Raw genomic sequence first — 18,860 nt, forward strand, 5'->3', positions numbered from 1 at the left:
AGCAGCCAACTAGGATTGCTGTCCCTTTATTTTCCCCCACTGCTTTTTCCAGACATGTTTTATTCCTTTTACGTCTGCGGCGTTGGCTAAGAAGCCAAGATAGTTACGTCTGCACCATTCCTCGCCACTTTCCCCTAGGGCATGAGGAAACATTTAAGTTGAAACTGAGCAGTTATAAGCTGCCCTAGTTGTACTTGACTCTCCTGACCTTGCCAAACGTTGAGGACGGTACGTGAGCGTTCTAGTTAGATGGGTAAGAAACAGTGGCTGCATTTCAATTAAAACGCTTCTCTGCCCTGCAGTAAATTAACAGTATGTTCCTTAATTAGCAAAATTGCATACATTTGCCAAAAATGGGGTACTCTGTAATTTGCATTCTATTTTTGTTGATCTGTTGCAAATCGTTGAATGAGATTTATGTGACTGAAGATGTTCGGTATAATATACGTCTTGTGTGTGTGTGTGTGTGTGTGTGTGTGTGTGTGTGCGCGCAATGGGACACGATTTGGGCAATTGGATGAATGTAAACTCTTGAAAATTCCTTTTTATTCTGTGAAATTATTTGCACATGACTGAACATAAGAACGGTAAATTAACTAGAAATGTTATACACTGGAAAGATTGTATTTGTGTCTAACCCGGGATTCCTTTTTAACAGGATGAAAAAATCCAAAAACAGAAGAACTTTACAATTAGCATGACATGCCAGTTCTGCTGGCAGCTCCCTCCGACTGACTATGTGTGCAGTAATTCCACAAACTGCATGACTGTCTCCTGTCCCCGTCAGCGCTACAATGCCACTTGCATAGTACGTGATCATATCCGTTGTCTTGGTAAGTCTTTATTTAATATATAGTTTTAATTGTGAGAGCTACTGTTGATCAATGAACACCATCTTGAGTTACTCTCTAGTATATGAATTAGCTAGAAGTACAATAAGGGAGAAAGTAGGCAAGAAAAGAGGAAAGAAGGACAACGTAGGAGAAAAAGAATGGAACGATGGAATGAAAAGGGAAGGAACAAATGAAGCAATTATACTCCAGGAAGGAGATTGCAAAAGATGATCTAGAGGACAAAAGGAAGGCACCAAGAAAATGAATGAAGGAAAGTAAGGACTATGACCTAAAGAAAGTAAGAAATTACAGACGGAGAGAGAATGGCTGGAAAGAAACTAGGGATAAAAGGAAAGAACTAGAGAGCAGGAAAGCAAGCAAGACACAGAAATAAGGAGAGAAGGGTATAGGATAGTAAAGAGAGAACAACAGAAAGACAGGAAAGTAGTGAAGCCCAGGAAAGAGCAATGCAGGAAAGAATGAAAAGAAGCAAAAAATAAGAAAACAAAGTATAGAAATAAAACCAGGAAACAAAAGGAAGGAGAAGGAAACAAGAAATGTAAATTTATTGGTATTCTCAATGCAATCTTCTGTATAATTATTGAAGCCTTCATTTTTCAGCGTGGTTTTTGAGGAGGTGTTCAAATAATGTGCACTGAGGCATTTATTAGTTTTCAAGCTTCTTAGCGTGAAGCAGTGGCGCACTACTTTATTTAACAAGAAGGTGAGCTGCATGCTGCTCCTGCATTGTCTGCCTGGTCTCTCAGAACCGGACTCTGTGCATTATATACCGCATTTGCATACGAATAGACAGTTGAATACTTTTTGACATCCACATCCGTCCGGATATTGCTACTGTCCTATTATTGAGATGCCGTAATTGCTTACGGCAATCTTCTGTGGTCAGTTGAGTAGACTTAGGTATTCGTCGTTTTTTTTTTTTTAATCTTTTGTCAATGATTTTAATAATACATTAGGCACACACTAGAACGAGGTTTGTAACATGAGACTCTGCCACCAGCTGAGTTTCTTACCCCCCTCTTTCTCTCCTTTACTTCCTGAACCAATCGCCATGCTCCTTAACTACTGAGTGATGTAAGAAATTGGAAAGAAAGGGCTTTTAGCAAAAGCATGTCAAAGACCAGCCAAGTTCAAACAACCTTGGTGACTATAATAGTGATCCACATGAGGAATTCCCTCGTCACTGGTTTATTTTCCAGCCAGCAGAGTATTATTTCTGAATCCTCCACATTTAGGAGGAGTGTGCAACTTTCAACGCATTCTGATGCTAGATGCTCTATGTTGTGCAGTAGAAGCTTCATTAAAAAATATTATTTACTTTACTGACCTAGATAATATCCTTCTGAAATCTTTTCATTGGTTGTGGTGGGTACAATTGAATCATGTGAATTCCTGATCTGATATTTTTTTTTGTTTTTATTTTTCAAACGCAGGTAGGTTAGGTTAACTAATTTGCGAGTCTGAAGGAGGTGACCAGACACAATGTTAGAAAGGATCATGTAATCCTTGGTGCAGCGTTGTTGAGCCCATGATCGCTGTCCACCGTGTATGATCTATGTCTTGCACAGGCCTGTGAGGAAACGCCCTTTTTGCAGGAACACCCTAACTTTTTGCCCCTCACATTTTGCTACATTTGGTGCTGGTTTATTGACTCTTAACACTGGGGCGCTGACGTCCATCATCCAGTGTATAATTTCTGGCTCTTAAAGTACAAATGAAACTGGCTAATAACAGATTGTCATATTTAACTTACTTGTGTACCCCTAGTATATGGTAGCCTGTCTACCCAGAGCAGATTGTGCCACAACTATAGTGACAAAGTGAAAATATGAGACTAGGCTCACTAGAGCAGCCTAGGATGTCTATTTTAAAACTTCAAATTCGGCCTAGCAAATTAACCTCTTTGCCAGGCCTAACACTTGCTTTTTAATAGTTATAGGGAACCCCTCAGATGGGCTTTAGGTGCCCCGGGGGCTGGTGCATGATATTTAAAAAGTAATACATGTGTACTTATCCTGGAAGTGAAAAATATACAATTTCATTTTTCAATGTGGATAGGCCCGCTGTGCCATAAAAAGCACTGGGTTACATTATAACTAGGGCTTCCGGTTTTATGGTATTTATTTTTTTAGCATTTCCGTCTGTATTTATCCTTATTTATTTTTATGTCCTTTTCTCTGTATGTCCGCATTTATTTTTGTGCAAGCAAAAAAAGACATTGCTGGTATTTTGCCACATTTATTTAAATAGACAGTGCACACGGTTGTTATAGGTTTAGCTATATTTTTATATGTGCCAAATTAAGTAAACCCAATACTGTCATCTGAAAACTTTGCCATTGGGATACAAGTCACAGTGGTGTCACAGAGATTACTTGTAGCAATATTAGTGAGCTGCTGCTGTGTTACAATATTGAAAACACTGTCACTAGCTATGATTGTTAGATGTAAACACAATTTGAATGTAGTCGAGTGCACCTGTGCACTTTCAGTGAACTGGCCAAAGACTGCATGAAAGACTGCATGAAAGAGTCTACTTTTGTGATAAATTAGATATATTGGATGCCGCGTTCTCCTTCTTGTCAGTTCCATGCTCCTCCCTGCAGAATGCTCTATGGTGCGAGTTGACTATCCCCAGCTGAGAACAGCAAGCAACCTCCTCTGAAGAAGCAACCTCCTATTTCAGAAATAACTTAAAGGCCCTTGCATTAGTCATGCCGGGCACTATTTCCCTCACATTCCTGTTGCCTAAAATATCTAACACCCATCTGAGCAGGCAGCTTTTAATTCACATTTTATTAAACTAAGTCCTTTGCTAATGCAAAAACAAATTTTCCATAAGTTGAAAACATTGGGTGTACATCACTTGCCTTATTTTACTTTCTACTACCTTGTAGAAATTTAACAATTTACATTAATACAGTAATTCCACACAGTTCCTCACACAGTGATGGTGAAAAAAACGATTTAACTTGAAAAAGAGCTTGCACGTTTGCCCCGGCTGTCTCTGTCTCTCAGGAATGTTTGTGTTTCTTCATGTGGTGCCAAGTCAAAGAGGAAAGTTTGCATTTTAAGACCTGAAAGTATCGCCAATGCGACTTAATTTCCCTATTGTGTTTATGCCACGGGTCTTTCTGACCTTTTTGGGTCACACAAATTTTCCTGCGCCTACCAAAGATTAATGGCCCAGCAGGTGTTAAACTGGCCAGGCATAACCGCAATCAGGAAGATGGGCGAGGCAAGGCAACCCTGGGCTGGAGCACTAATTGGCAAACAACTCTAAGAATCCAAAAATCTGATTTGGCCGTATTTTTCAGTTTCTATTTATAAATACGGACGGAAGAAAAATATTTTTCCGCCTGTATTTGTATGTAAAAATCTGTTTACCCCTTTGGTGCTGATGACTGCTCCTGGCTGTCATGAGTTACTGAGGGCGTGTGCTGATGACGTCTGGGAGCCGTCATGACCACACCCGCGATCGGAATGTCCAGCACAGGTGCGGAATTCCGGTCTCAGCCAGGGGGTTAAACGGAAAACCGGGAGCCTTAATTATAACCCCTAATAATGTAAAACTCCAGTTTGGGATCAGCTAGAACCAGGATTAAAGGACTAAAGTGAATAAGAATTTAAAATTCAATATGATAGTAAAGTGGGATTTTAAAAATGCACCTTTTTGAAAGTCCACATTTTACTGCTGAAAGCCTCTAAAAGCCCTTTCAGAGGAAACTCAACTGTCACCTGCCAGCCTGCTTGAAGGTATTAATTACTCTCAGGAAATGGAACAAAAGGGTCTTGTTTGGGAAGGAGGTGTGACCACCTCCTGACATGATGGCTTCTGGTATGTGCCCACCAATTGTACAAGCTTCAACGGGAACGCCCCTTTCGCAGGCAGATGTAGCCCACACCTCTGTCTGACTTGCCATCTTCTAAGTAGCCAGAGTGGCAACAACCAAAGGGTGGGATGCTGTCCCAGAGCTGGTTTTGCAGGGGGTTGTCATTATACTGGACAAACCTCTTGGTGTGCGTACAGCTCTGACCCAGGGAAGAAGTGTTCTGACATCTTGGATTTGGGCTGCGAGATTCACTATGAGATTTTTTTAGTGCCGAAGCCCCTAGTAGTGTTGTAGGAGTGTGTAGGGTTGCCCATGGGAGTTTTACTGCTATTCATTAGGAAGTCCTCCTTACCCACAAACACAAGACTGCAATAAAAGTGGCACCTCTACAAACCTTCCTCCGAATACTGGTGGACCTCTGGAAAACCGAAGAAAGGCTACACCTGCTGAACCCAGAAGTACGACTAAACCTTCTGTTTGTACCTGTGGAGAGAAACACCATGGGCTGGACCTGCTGCCATGAGAACCCAATACAGAAAAATGGAATCCAGGGACCTAATATGGTCCAGGAACACAAAAGCTGCACAAAGACTGTAACAAAGCGCCCAGCTGACCAGTTCCCGCTCGATTTGCTGTAGATCCTGCCGGTGGTATCTGGGAGACTGAGTCCTAACACACTAATTGGTGCTGAAAAGAAAGGGAATTGACTGGTGTTGGAATATACTCTCTCCCTCTCTGGATTGCAAAGTGGATGTTTTTAGTAAAAGAAACAGAAGCTACCACAGACCCACTGCTGTACTCACATTTCCGTTCAGATTCAACTTGTTGGTTTCCTCTGCTGAAAGCCCCTCTCCTTCCAGAAACGTTTCTAAGTCCCAACGTGGAGTATTTCACCAGGACCACAGCATTGCTTTACCCCACCGTTATTGAGCACTCTGTTTGATTAAGACGTCAGCCAACCCCAATGACAAGAAAATTCCTCCAACAAAAACACTAAGTCAGAAGGTAAACATTTCAGTGGGACCAATCCGGTCCCTGTAGCCGACGCACACCCTGTCGTGGCAGCCTTAACTTATGACTTTGACCTGGTCTAACATGACCAGATACACGCTTTTGCGCAAGAAAACTCTAAAAAAAACTCCTTAAAGTCCTATTTCTACAAAGGATTTTTGTGGTCTTGTTTATTAAAAATGTATCCTAGTATTATAAATTGGAGTGAAACACTTGTTTCATTGAGTTAAGCCTGACTGTCCTGCGCCACAGCTACCCAGGACTAAGCTAAGATTTAATTTAAAGTAACCTAACTGGACTGGATACAGAATAATTCCATCATTACTTTGTGGGATCTCACAATCCCCTCCAACTAATACTCCATTTTCTCCCAAGGCCGTTGTAAGTTCCCATCTTAGCCCCAACTATTTAGATGAAATTCTGATCTAATCCATGTGCTGCCACTTTCAAGTGCTTTTTTTCCCTTTATTAATTTTTTAGGTTTCTAGGATGACTATCTTAATGAGCTAGCTTGGAATTTAGCGTTTTACTTTATCTTACTAGAGGAAACTTTTACTGCACAAGAATTTGGTGGTTGTTGAAGATCAGTCTTTTCTGGTAATATGTCATTGATAGTACTTTATTTGCAAACTAATTCACGTCAACGAGGCGCTCGGAAAACCACGCCCCTCGATCAAAATAATTCAAAACAGGACAACGTTATAGCAAGTCCATCAAATTCTGAACATCAGACAAATAATAGTTTGGACTGGTCCTGGGTGCCATTTGCCCTGAGCAAAAAACGTACCTGATGAAAACCAAATGACACCATGCGGGTGCAACCAGGCTGGAACAATGGGCAGGAATTCAAGAATGGCATTTGGAACGAATGGGATTCAGGAGTTTCTGGCTGGAATTTATCAAGATTTGTTCATGGAACGTCCACGGCTTCAAAGAAATGGGCCAAGACCATGAAACCCTGTCCTGCTTGCAAAAACAAGATCTCATCTTGCTTCAAGAAACATGGAACATGAAACCCGTTCCAATTCTGGAAAATATATATAGAACATCATATTCTCGCAGAAAAATGCTCAAACTTCAGGCATCTTAGAGGTGGACTTTCAACGTACATAACGGTAAAATGCGGGTGACTAACAGAAGCTGGAGAAAATTGGTTGCAGGTCTTATAACTTACTGGTAAGCTTCACTCCAATACTTCAAGTTGGCAACTAATATTAATTAATGTCTATATCCATCCGGAAAAAAAGACGCAGAAGGAAAAATCCCTAACACTAATGAACCTGATAAAGGTACTGCAAAGGACTCCCAAACAAAGCTATCTGATTATCTCTGGATACTTCAATAGCAACCTCATATTAAATAAACAGAAAAAAGAGAGACAGGGAAACCAAACTATAATTCGTGAGCTGGATGTCAAGGCCTGACCATCCTGAACGACAACGTAACCGGAGATAGACCAGCAGCCATCACGCACTTGAGCTGAAAAAGTCAGTCTACCATAGACTTCACCATCAGTAACCTCATCCCAATAATGGATTAATTTCAAGTTTGCCCACGCCCAGAAAGCGACCACTTTCCGGCACATCACGAAAATCTATATCAAATTGGCACAGGTACAAAAATTTAAATCCTTGCTACAATATCCAGAAAAGTATAATCTCAGGAGATTGAAGTGGAGAGGATCAGACACAAATCTAGTAATGGATACATTTGGGCATTACGTGAACCAAACAGCGACAGAGAAAAAAGATGTTAAAAAAAACTGGGAATACTTGGGCCAAGCTCTTATCAAAAGATTTCCATTCATCCCCGGATGCCAAAAGAAAATAGAAACCAGGGGGGAGCCATGGTTTAATACTGAACTCCGAGATAAAAAAAAAAGGATCACAAGAGAGGTGCAACTTCAAGCAGTGGCAGCAAGTATTGGAAAAAAGAGACCATGGTAATCTCAAGGAAATGCGAAAAATACACAAGAAAAAATTAGGGGATGCAAAAAAGAGTACAAAGAAACCATCTGGAAAAAGTTACTGTGGGCAAGCAAATTGCCAAATAGCAGGGAATTCTGGGAAATCCTAAATAAATTGACCAAGGGACCAAGACTCTGGCAAGAAGCAGGAATTAGTGAAGAGACCTGGATACAACACGTACAAAACATGTACAAGGTAGGGCACAAAGTGTGCCGAAGCGACTGATTTCAGAAACACCTAGTGGACAGATCTTTTGGAGCAGAAAAAATCACTTCCCAGCCTCAGGAAGAACACAATCAAAAAGAACAAGAGATAATTAGCAACGAACAAAGCAACTTAAATGACACCAAACAATTAAGAGGAATAATAAAAAAACTTAAAACGGAGGGGGCAGCGGGACCAAATGGGCTCCCTAATGCACTTTTTAAGCAAGCTCCAGGCTTTTGGGCAGACCATCTTAGCCCCTTTTTAACTACATCTATAGCCAGAAGAAGGTTCCCAATTCCTGGAAAGGGAATATAATTCATCTCATATTTAAACAAGGAAACCACGGTAAGCCAGAAAATTACAGATTCATCTCCTTGATCGATGTGGAGGCCAAACTATATGCATCATGTCTCCTAGTTCATCTTCAAGACTGGATGGACGAAAAGAACGTCATTCCAAAGTTTCAAACAGGCTTCCGGCCTGAAATGTGAACAATCACAAATCCGGCAATTCTGGCACTCTTAATAGAAAAAGAAGTAAAAAGGAAAACTCGACTATATGCATGCTTTATCGACCTGAAATCAGCGTTCGATAGAGTAACCAGATACCAACTATGGGGAAAAATTAAAAACCTGGGGGTTACCAAGTAAATTACTGGAAGCAATGATCACTCTATGTAGCGAAACCTGGGCAAGAGTAAAATGAGGTGACGAGAGCAGAGTAACAGCCAGCATAAAAACAGAGCACGGCCTAAAACAAGCCTGCGTCCTGGCTCCAAACCTATTCAATTTGTTTCTCGCGGACATAACTAAACACATGCAATCGGCCAAGTATCACCCGCCAAATTTGGCTTAAGAACAAATTCCATTTTTACATTATGCCAACGACATCGTGGTGTTGAGTCAAAGTCCGATTGGCCTGCAATGAGCCATTAACAACCTAGCAATTTACCTGGAACAGGAAATCCCTTGAGTAGAATAAAAAGAAAACCAAGGTGGTACGCCTAACGGACCCCAAAAAAATCTAAGTTTAAATGGTATGTTTAAGGGGTGCTAGTTGAAGAGCAAGCATCTTATAAATATCTTGGCATAAAACTGGGGCGGGGAACTTCCAATAAGGAAAATAAACTGGACTTAAGAGCTAAAACCCAATCGTTAATCTTCGCCTACAGATTAACGAATAAAAAACCGGGTTGCCGGGCCCACAACCACCTTTTTAAAAGTGATGGTAGCTCAAATCCTACCCACCCTGTCATATGGTCTAGAGACGTGGTGTGGAAAGTAGTCTGAATTATTAAACGAGCTCCAGACAAAGGTCTATAAGGCCGTTTTTAATCTCCCTAAGTTCGCATGATAGGGATGTGGAATTCCTATAGCTCGACGCCCAGGACAAGTTGTTTGGGGTCAAGGGCAACACATTTCTATGTTTATTTTGTCCTTGGGAGAAGTAGGCCCAAGCCCCTGCAGCACAAACCCTCTGGCTGCCAGTTTGCAGTACCACATTATGGATCAGGGAAGGAGACTATCTGAAGTTAAGGTAATATTTTTGCCCATATGTTACTGCTGTTCAAACTTGTATTTATGGTTCATTAATTGAAAGCCTTTATTATTAGGGTGAGCGCTCTAATTAAATGTTGTAAGCGCCGACTACACTGCTGACAGTGGTTCCAGTACAAAAATGTTTGCACACGTTTTCAAAGTTTAGCAAAATGAGGCTATGTATAATGCTCCCGGAATGCTCTCTGATTTGATGCAAATATTTGCAAAAGCCTGAAATCAAGATTGATGATTCTTTGCTTTCAAAATAAAATGTTCATAAAAAAATGAAAGCAGGAGAAAAAAAAACATTTAGCCTAAACTACTGTAAAGTTTCGGGTACCCTTTCTTTACATCATCATTTAGTAACGGGTGTTAATGCGTGCTAGTGTTTCCCAAAAATATTCATAACGGAAAATCAGTGCAACCAGTTTCAATATGATTATGGGAAACAAAAACAAGCATTGGCAAAGCTAGTGGGTATGAAATTAGTGGTCAGCTTTATATTTATGTCAATGTGTGACTTGTTTATGCATGGTTTTTGTAAAACCTTATTGGGGTGTGAGCTGCTAGGCAACAAACTTTGGCAAAAGCAAAAGCAAAAATAGTTTTTTGGTCTCAAAAAGCCCACACTGCCACAGTAGTTACTGGCAATGAACAATAATACTTTGTGTGCCGATATGCTCCTTGTGAAAGAACAGAATGCTGTCAACTCGCAGTGAAGCCAGCCGAAACAGAACTTTAAAAAACACAAAAGGTCACGGTCCATGCCAGACCATATTAGGGGCCCAATTATTAAATAAAATCTCAAAAGTATACCCAAAGTACTTGCCCTTGCATTAAGGGTAGCTATGCAGCTTTCATGAATTTCCACGAATTACAGAAGTAGGACAATAAATAGTACTCCTAGAAAATATTTGTGAACTGCATTTTAGTATGGGCAAATATGCATGTGTAGATTTGCTCATGCGAAAATCTGAGTGTTTGCAAGTTCACTTTTCCTCCAACCACTTTTTTCCTAACCCTGGAAGAAGGTTTACATCTATCATTGTCAGGAGTAGGTTTCCAACATTTCTCTGCATGGGAATATATTAGAAAAGAGTTTTTGATACCCTTAAAACATGCAAGTTAGTAGGTTTGCACCGACTCAAAGGGCACTCTGACCCTGGAACTATTGCTTACCACTACCTTCAGCCCCAGTATGTAGATCTGCTGAAACGTGGCAACATAAGGGGATTGCAAGTATTCAAACACTACTATGGTATGAGCCCTGGCATAATCAAGGAGGCTGTATCGGAACTCTTATATATAATGAGATTGCAGCCATAATTTGTCACTGCAGTACCTGGCACCAAGTGGGCAAGTGGATTTTGTTACAGGACAAGTAGATTTATGAAGCAACCTGCCCCATGGACAAGTAGATGTTTTATTAAACTCCACAATCAGATATTCCGGGGCACGAACTCCTTTGCGAAGCTGTGCCATAAATTTAGATAATCCGAGCCTGGCACATTGAACAGTTTATGCTGGAAAGAGATCAAAGGCCAGATGGATCAAGAAACATCTAATACATGGGGAGCCTATTTAAGAAAATCCTTGACTGAACTCTATATCAAATCAGCATGGGACAGCAGGGTAGATCTAACAAATCCATTAATGATTCAGCAAAGAAAAAATCTCTCTCTGAAGACAAAAAAACTTTCTGCAAGCAACGTCATGCATGGACCGTGATTAATTCCAACACTCATTCAAAGCCTCAAGCTTATCTATCAGCACATTTCAGCATTGAGATAAAAAAGAGCTTAGGAATGCACGACTCAAAGGACTTACAGCCATCGTGGAAAAGTAAAGACCAAGCAGCACACTGTCAATTATGCGGGTGTGCTAACGAAACAATAACTCATTTGTTATGCGTATGCCCTGCATGGATTTGAGGAAACTGCTTTTTAAAATCAATTTTTAACGAGTCGAACATCCGTACATGCAGGCAAGCTGTGATAAGCTGGATGGAAGGTTCCTCAACCATTTTGTTCTGCCGGGGCGTAAAATATTTTGCGGAATGAAGGAAACTTCTGCGGCAAGCAGACTCGGAGAAAAACAGAAAGATAGAATAGCTCCAGGAACGGGGGCATGGCCCAAATTCTGTTGCACTTTATACACTCACACAAGCAAGAGTCCCAGGTACAATTTTTTAAACGGGATAAAACTTATAGCAGGATCTTGAAGAATGACCAATATTTTTATTACCTTCCAAACGCACATAACTTCCTGTTTTAAAGTTATCAAACACAGATAGACATAAGTATCATTGTGGTAGGCCCAATTCTTCTAGGCACTTCAGCACTTTAAGTAAATGGCTTGAGTCACTGTAACACCTTCAGATGAACTATGCCGACTAAGCTCCACTAAGCAGCGAATGCCAATGGCTGCTGCTTAATAATTCTTATAAGGCTATGTGGCACTCAGAAAGACATTTGTGTCTGTTTAGGAAGCGCAACTAGTATACTTGAAACACTCAGAAGATCTCTTGCCTGTGGTACAGCAGTCAGCTCTTTAGCCCAAGACCTATTTGTGTATCATATTCTATACTGTTGTTTTTTTTTATTAATCATATGTTGTCTGGCACTGCCTCGTGAACATTGATTGTTATGGTTCAGTGACAATTTTCGTTGAGCATTTCATATTTTATCCTTTTGTAAATTGTAATGATTTTAAGTAAACAAACTTTGAACTTAAGCTTAATTCACGTCAATTATCTTTCCTATTCTACAGGAAAACAGTCAAAGTAAGTTTTCTCCAAACTGATAAATATCTTCCTTGCAGCACACTATGCAATAACCCAGTAGTTGATAGTTTGGGTTTTAGCCACATCAATGATAATTCTTTTGCCTCATATCCTTTAATTTATCAATCGTCGTGTGATGTATATTTATGACATTCAGCTACAAAAAAGACAATGTACATAGAAATTCTTTTAGGTGAACTATTACTCTATTTCTCAACCACGTGTTCTTGTTAAACTTTGGCATTGGGTGATGATTTATGCCCCAGGCTTTTACTTTCCATAAAGCATTAGCTGTACGCAATTTAAATGTAAGCAGATGCATTTTGAGCACTTTTTAACCTTGGACTTCGTTCTTGACTCTGTATTTTGTCTTTTAGGTAATCGATCTTTTCCAAAGATGCTGTATTGTAACTGGACTGGAGGTTACAAATGGTCCACAGCACTGGCTCTAAGGTGAGTATAAGTAGGGATCATAAACTGTTTCTACTTGCCACACACAAAAGCGAACCTCCATGTTGTAGGTACTGGAAAAAATTAATGCATTTAATTATGGTGGCCTAAGGTGCACATAGTAACAGATTTAGAATTGAAAACACCTGAACAGACACAAAAGCTTTTAAACATTGAAAGAATATGTGGCAATTAGTGTTGATAGAATTCTTATCTAATTTGCTGAAAAGGGTGTGCCAGTGATACTAGAATATCGGATTTTGTCTAAACCGGTTTTAGTACGAAGAATCCTCACATACTTCCAGTGTAAACATTTCTTATGCAAAACCCTCTGCTTTCATGTTGTAAATTAGGATGTGCAACCTTATACTAGAGTCCTCTTCTGGAGGCATGATATCCCTATGTCTCCTTGAATAATGACCACTATCGATGCTTAACTGTACTCCTCTTTGTTACTGTGGTTGTTATACAGAAAAGGATGCAGAGTTACCTGTCCCTTTGCTGTTTGTGCAATAGATACCCTAAGTGCTCACTGTGGCACAGGGTTGGAGTTATACATCACCGAAGAGGCTTAAATAGCCCAGAACTGCTCTGTGGTTGACTCTGTTGTGTTCCTGTCCAGAGGGGATATTACCTGCCAGTTCAAGCTGGGCTATTCCTATCAGTGGTGGACAAAGATTGATTTGCATATGGCAAGTTTCTATCTAGAATGGTATAGTGGATGAAGAATGATGGACTAGCATGTGCCCAGCGTTCGCCAGTGACTGAGATTAATTCAAGAATTCCTTCCATCACTGTTTTCTGCATTGAAGAAAAGTCTGGCTTCACAACTTCTAGGTAACCATTGATGTTTTTGCAGAACACACATTTTTGTCCACTTTGTGCTTTTGATTTTGCATGTTGTGCAAAATATTCTGCATAATAGAACTTTTCCTGACTGGGTACTGTCTATAAAGTCCTGCCATTATTTAGGACCGAGTTAAGCGTTATGCTTTCACTCATGCCTTTTCATAATAAAACAGCCAGGTATTACATGAAAGCACATCAGACAAATGAAACTATTCAAACACTAGACACCATTAATAGCCTACACAAACCTCACTATGAGCAGTAAAGCCTATTTTGTCTCAAATTGTTGCTGACCGATATTTTGGAAATTAAAAATGTTAGACGGAACATTGCCTGAAGTAGACTAGTCGAATTTGCAACTGCCTTCCCCTTACGAAGGTAGCTTGACTCCTGGATGAAGTAGCAAATGGGATAAAAAAAATATGATTTGGGTATTTTTGAGTTAAAATCGTTTAAGGAAAGAATACAGAAGCAAGATTACTCGCTTCTGGGCCTTAAATATAATCTTAACTTTCCAGACATTATCCAGTTGGAACAAAATCTTTTATGACCAGACTAGAGACTCTTCTGCTGGTTTACATTTCTAATAAATATGTAGATTTGAGAGCAACCAGTTTGCAATACAATCTGTGAAAAGTAGAATTCTTGGACCAGTCAGCAGCCTCAAGGGTGTCCCCTAATCTGATGGATATTTCTAAACGCAGATTCCTCCAGGCGCCATACTGGATCTAAAAGTTTTCATAGCAGTGCTTCGGCTAGGTGTTGCTGTGTTGTGGTACCGCAGAAGTGATGGAGGGAAGCTGCATATAAGCACCACCCCTGATCACTGATTTCTGTTCCTTTCTTTCTGCACCTTCGAACGCTCTCCTTTTATGTCAGTTTTGCTGCTTTTCAAAATGTCATTTCACTGTACAAGAGAGCGATGTCCCAGCCTAAAACTACTGGGTGTATACTGTACTGTGATTGTCAAACAGATGTAGATAAAAGACCGGCATGAGGGAGGTCTTTGGCATTTGGGCTTACGGAACAACTTAAAGTTGTGTAATGAATGTTCCCTCCTTCACTCAAAGACTGTCCAGGACCTTGAGGTGAATCTGTATATCATTGTATATCCGTAGCAGTTGCAGATCTCGCGTAAGCCCCACTCCCACTCCAAAGTCTAAGGCGTTGACACATTTCCTATTTTGGGGACTAATCCTGCGACAAGTCCACTTCATGTTTGAAGTCATCTGGTAATTTGAAGTCCAAGTTGAAAGAGAAGCATCATGTTGCTTTTTTTAAAGAGAATACATGAGGGCTACAAGTTCCCAACTTATTTTGTCTTCAATCTCTGACTGTGGTTCCGATCCTGCAGTTGGTCCGATTGGGACCAAAGATTCCTGGGCCACCTGCGACACCATAGCTGGTCAAAACCTTTACGGAGGTCATGCTGTATGTTGTTGCCACTCTTCTCCCTGTGGTGTTCCTTCAGACCTCATGGTCCTACAGTGGGTTACTTCCGGTGGTTGAGCGTGAAACTTCCCCCAATAAATGATTTTCTTTTTTCCTGTCTTTGACCACCAACCAAAGAGAGTGCTTCCTTTGCGGTAGTAATTAGATGTGCTACTTAGGTCCTCAACCACAAACTGCTTTCTGTTTAAGTTCAAATTAACATCCTTATAGACTTTTGCAATCTGGTCCTGGTTCCTCTGAGCCCTTACTTCCTTTCAAAAAGCCCTACCTGACATCTAATGGCACTTAACTAAACCTTGCTCTTGCCTGTGTGTAAACAGGCAGCTGGCCAGATGTCACATGACCTTTTCCAGCAGCTTTGTACTCCTAAGAGTTTGGTGGTCGAAGCTTCCACCAGCAAGGTGAATCCTAATTTGTTTCCTAAAACCCCCATCCTCCCTGTTGGCATTGAGCAAACATTGTTCTTTTCAGCCAACCTCACTTTGAAGTAGTCAACACTGTGTGCCATACTAGACTGTTATACGCATGCTCTCTGGGACATGCCCATCGAGATCTTGCCAGCAGTCCTAGAGGAGTTCAGAGCCACCTTAGCTCAATCCATTCAAGATGGTAAGGATGAGCAGACTGTGATTTGTGCTGGTCTGGATACTACTGATTTGTTTGGGGCTAGCAGTCTGTACTAGTGGTGCTTGTTGCCATGCGTGGATACAATTCACATGTTTTTGTAGAAATGTACAGGCTTCCCTTAGCGATATGACTTTTGCTAGATTCCGGCCTATTTTGCGAAGAAACTGACCCTGGCATTAGAACGCTTTATGGAAAGCAGAGCCATGCTGCAGTCTTTGGGCCTTTTGACTCCTGCCATACAGTTTCCTCATCCATATTGCTCATTTCGAGGCTACTCCAGATGGCTGCAGTACAGGGAACGCCAGGCTTCTTGAAGCCGTCACCACAGTCCGGAGACTGAGATCAAAGAGGCAACAAGTCACCAGGTGCACCTAGCCTCTCAGTCTCCTGCCCCAAGCCAGTATAGTTCACCCTTGGCGACGCATGATCACCAAGTTAGAGGCAGAATACATTTTCTGCCAGGGTGGCAATTAATTACATCCAACAGATGGGTCCTATAGATTGTCCAGCAGGGCGGTGCCCTTCTGTTCCTTACCAATTCGCTGCAACTTCCACCCATACTAAAGGAGTTTTTAGAGGAATACCTATCCATCTTCCTTCAGGAGGTGTGTGCTCTACTGTTCACAGAAGATATTAAGAGGGGTTTGGATTTGGGAATAGGCACAGGATGTTACTCCTGATATTTCCTTGTACCAAAGGAGGCCTTTGTCCTATATGAGATCGTCTTGCTCTCGGAGCAACTTCCTGTCATAATGCTCACACTGGCCCATGTTCTGTCTGCCCTGGATCTGGTTGACTGAATGTTAACTTTTAACCTTCAGGATGCATACTTTCATGTCATGTCCTGCAGTCCCACAGACATTACCTGTGTTTCAAGGTTAGCCAAGATAATTTTCGATTTGCCATAATCTCGTTCAGCCTTACTAGTGCTCCTTGTGTTACCACAAGTGATGGCAGTGGTCACCACCCATCTATGGAGGTTGGGGATGCCAGTTTTCCCCCCTACACTGATGACTGGCTCTTTAAAGACTTGTTCATCAGTCTGTCGTAGACCACCTCCATATGACAGCGAACCTTGTGATATAGTTGGGGTTCTCATTCAACAAAGTTACACCAGACTCTGGACTCCTTCACACACCACCATGGAAGCCGGTCTGATTTCATCCAGGTTTCTGAGGAGACTGCAGTGTCTGCTTCTCTACCGCTACCTGACCAGCGTTGGAGTCTCGGTAACAACGCTGAACATCCTGTGATTCTGGGCAAATCACTTAATCTCCCCGTGCCTAACAAAAAATGAATGTGTGTCCTCATGTAACGTAACTGGTGCTATGTAAAGCGCTCTGATACCCCATTCGGTTTCGGGTCAAGTTTGCGCTATATAAAACTCTGCAAAAAAAAAACCCTCTCCCTTCATCACCCAGAGTGTGCAATGGTGATGGTTGCTGGGTTGTGGAAGTGTATCTGGGAGAGGTGAAGATCAGAGGACGCTGGTCTCAGCAGAAAACTGCATCCTGAATCTGAATTGCAGGACTTTAGCCTGATGCAGAGGGCCTTCACACCATGTATCAAGGAAAGGGAGGTTTGTGGTCTGCACCACTGCCAGTGCCCAGAATTCGAACTTCGCACTGGGGTGGCAGTAGTTTTCATTATGGCACCTTCAAACTCTGGAACACTCTTCCGAGTGAGCTCCGCATTGCGAGCTCCCTCTCCACCTTCAGGAAAGGACTAAAAACCTTGTTGTGCCAGATCGGGCGACTGTGTTCTCAGTACCAAGACACCTCCAGGTATTTGTGCGCTTTATAAACCCCGTTAACATTAACATGTGGAAATGTAGAAAGTAGACCAAAAGGAGGCACACGGTCTAGAGTCCTGGCAACCCTGATTGATTTACAGAGGCAAAAATGATAACACTAAATGCTCTCTCTTGTGGTAGTGTGGGCAAGCAGTTAAGGCTCTGGTCGTGCTGAGCATTTGTTGTACTGCAATAAAAGAGAGACACTTGAGAATTAATCCAAGACTAATTTAGATTTTTTTTATTTTTATACACATTTTGATACTAAGAACTTTATTAAGTAAATACTCTTTTTAAAAAATTTATTTTTTACCAGGTCTGTAAAATGTACACATAAATGCGTCTTTATTCACAAATGCTGTACTATGGTGGAAAAAAGGCATATGTTCGTCAGTTATTTTTGGTCTGTTTCTGGAGGTCTCCTTCTGGACTTTGGGTTGTAGGGGGCCAGTGTCCAAACTACCACCAGCAGTTACTCGGTACCTGCCCAGGTTTGTCCAGGTAGTTTTGCCGGTGGAAAGAAGGGATGGCCACCTAAAAACAGGCTGCAGTGTGGGACTTATCAGCATTCTTGCCAAATCTATAACGCCCGTATAGAATTCTTTTTTATTTTAATGCAGGATGGAGGGTAAGGAATTTTTTTTCAGAGCACACTTATTTTGTAGCAGAAGTTGGTGGTAAAGAATAGACTATTGGCCTTCTAAACGTAAGCTGTGGTGCCTGTCTGAACTATGCTCCTTGCATCCTGTCAGGGACATCTCCACCATGGAGAGCATCAAATGCGGTGTTGTTCACCCAGACTCGGGGATCCTAAATCTTGGTGGTTGCCAGCAGCCCTGGGGTGAACCCCTGAACTAATGCCTGCAGAACGTGGTCTACAGCACCAGACCTCCTAAGTTGCAGCAGCTCTGCAGATATTGCTGTCCCCCAAGATCCATGAAGATCTGTTAAGAGTATCACAAACTGCCCAGCGCTCACTAAGCCATTCAAAGGCAGACAGTCTTTTCATTCTGCTATACCCCAATCCTAAAATTGTATTCGCTTTCATCAAATGTTGATTAAATTAATAGATTTTAGAATAGCATAGCAAGTTCATCCCTTTAATGAAGACAGCCGTAAGAAAAATGGAAGGGAAAACTGGGCTAGTGTAAAGAAATGGAACTTGTACTTGGAGTGAAAAACTACTTCTGAACTAGCTTTGAAGTCCAGTTTTCCACTGGATTGCATTAGCTCTGTATTAAAATCTAGAACCTTAGGAATGCTCAAGAAGTGAAGCCTAAGGAGTCTAGCACTACTGTAAACTAGAAGATATTATAATTATGCCTCAATAAAGTGGGTCTCAAACCACTGCAACAGATGTAAAAGCGAAATGATAAACCCATCTCTAGTAAAGAAATATTGATGACCTATCTGATTTTAAAAATATTGAGTGAGGACAAATATTTTTTCCCAGTATAATTTTTAACAAACAAGTACACCTGAAAATGGAAGGATCCAGT

At 41.2% G+C, this 18,860-nt stretch overlaps 1 protein-coding gene across 2 annotated transcripts in view; it reads left to right on the forward strand.

Moving 5' to 3' along the window:
• The window catches only part of TM2D3 (TM2 domain containing 3), a 69,176-nt gene that overhangs the window by 45,925 nt on the left and 4,391 nt on the right, over positions 1–18,860 (forward strand). For both annotated transcript variants that reach the window (XM_086958399.1, XM_086958400.1), the window contains 2 exons: positions 659–833; positions 12,569–12,644. In XM_086958399.1, coding sequence (XP_086814525.1) covers positions 659–833; positions 12,569–12,644 — 251 coding nt within the window. The remainder of the gene's footprint in view (positions 1–658; positions 834–12,568; positions 12,645–18,860) is intronic.

This window comes from Lissotriton vulgaris, chromosome 2_1 (genome assembly GCF_964263255.1).
Source record: "Lissotriton vulgaris chromosome 2_1, aLisVul1.2, whole genome shotgun sequence".
NCBI lineage: Eukaryota > Metazoa > Chordata > Amphibia > Caudata > Salamandridae > Lissotriton > Lissotriton vulgaris.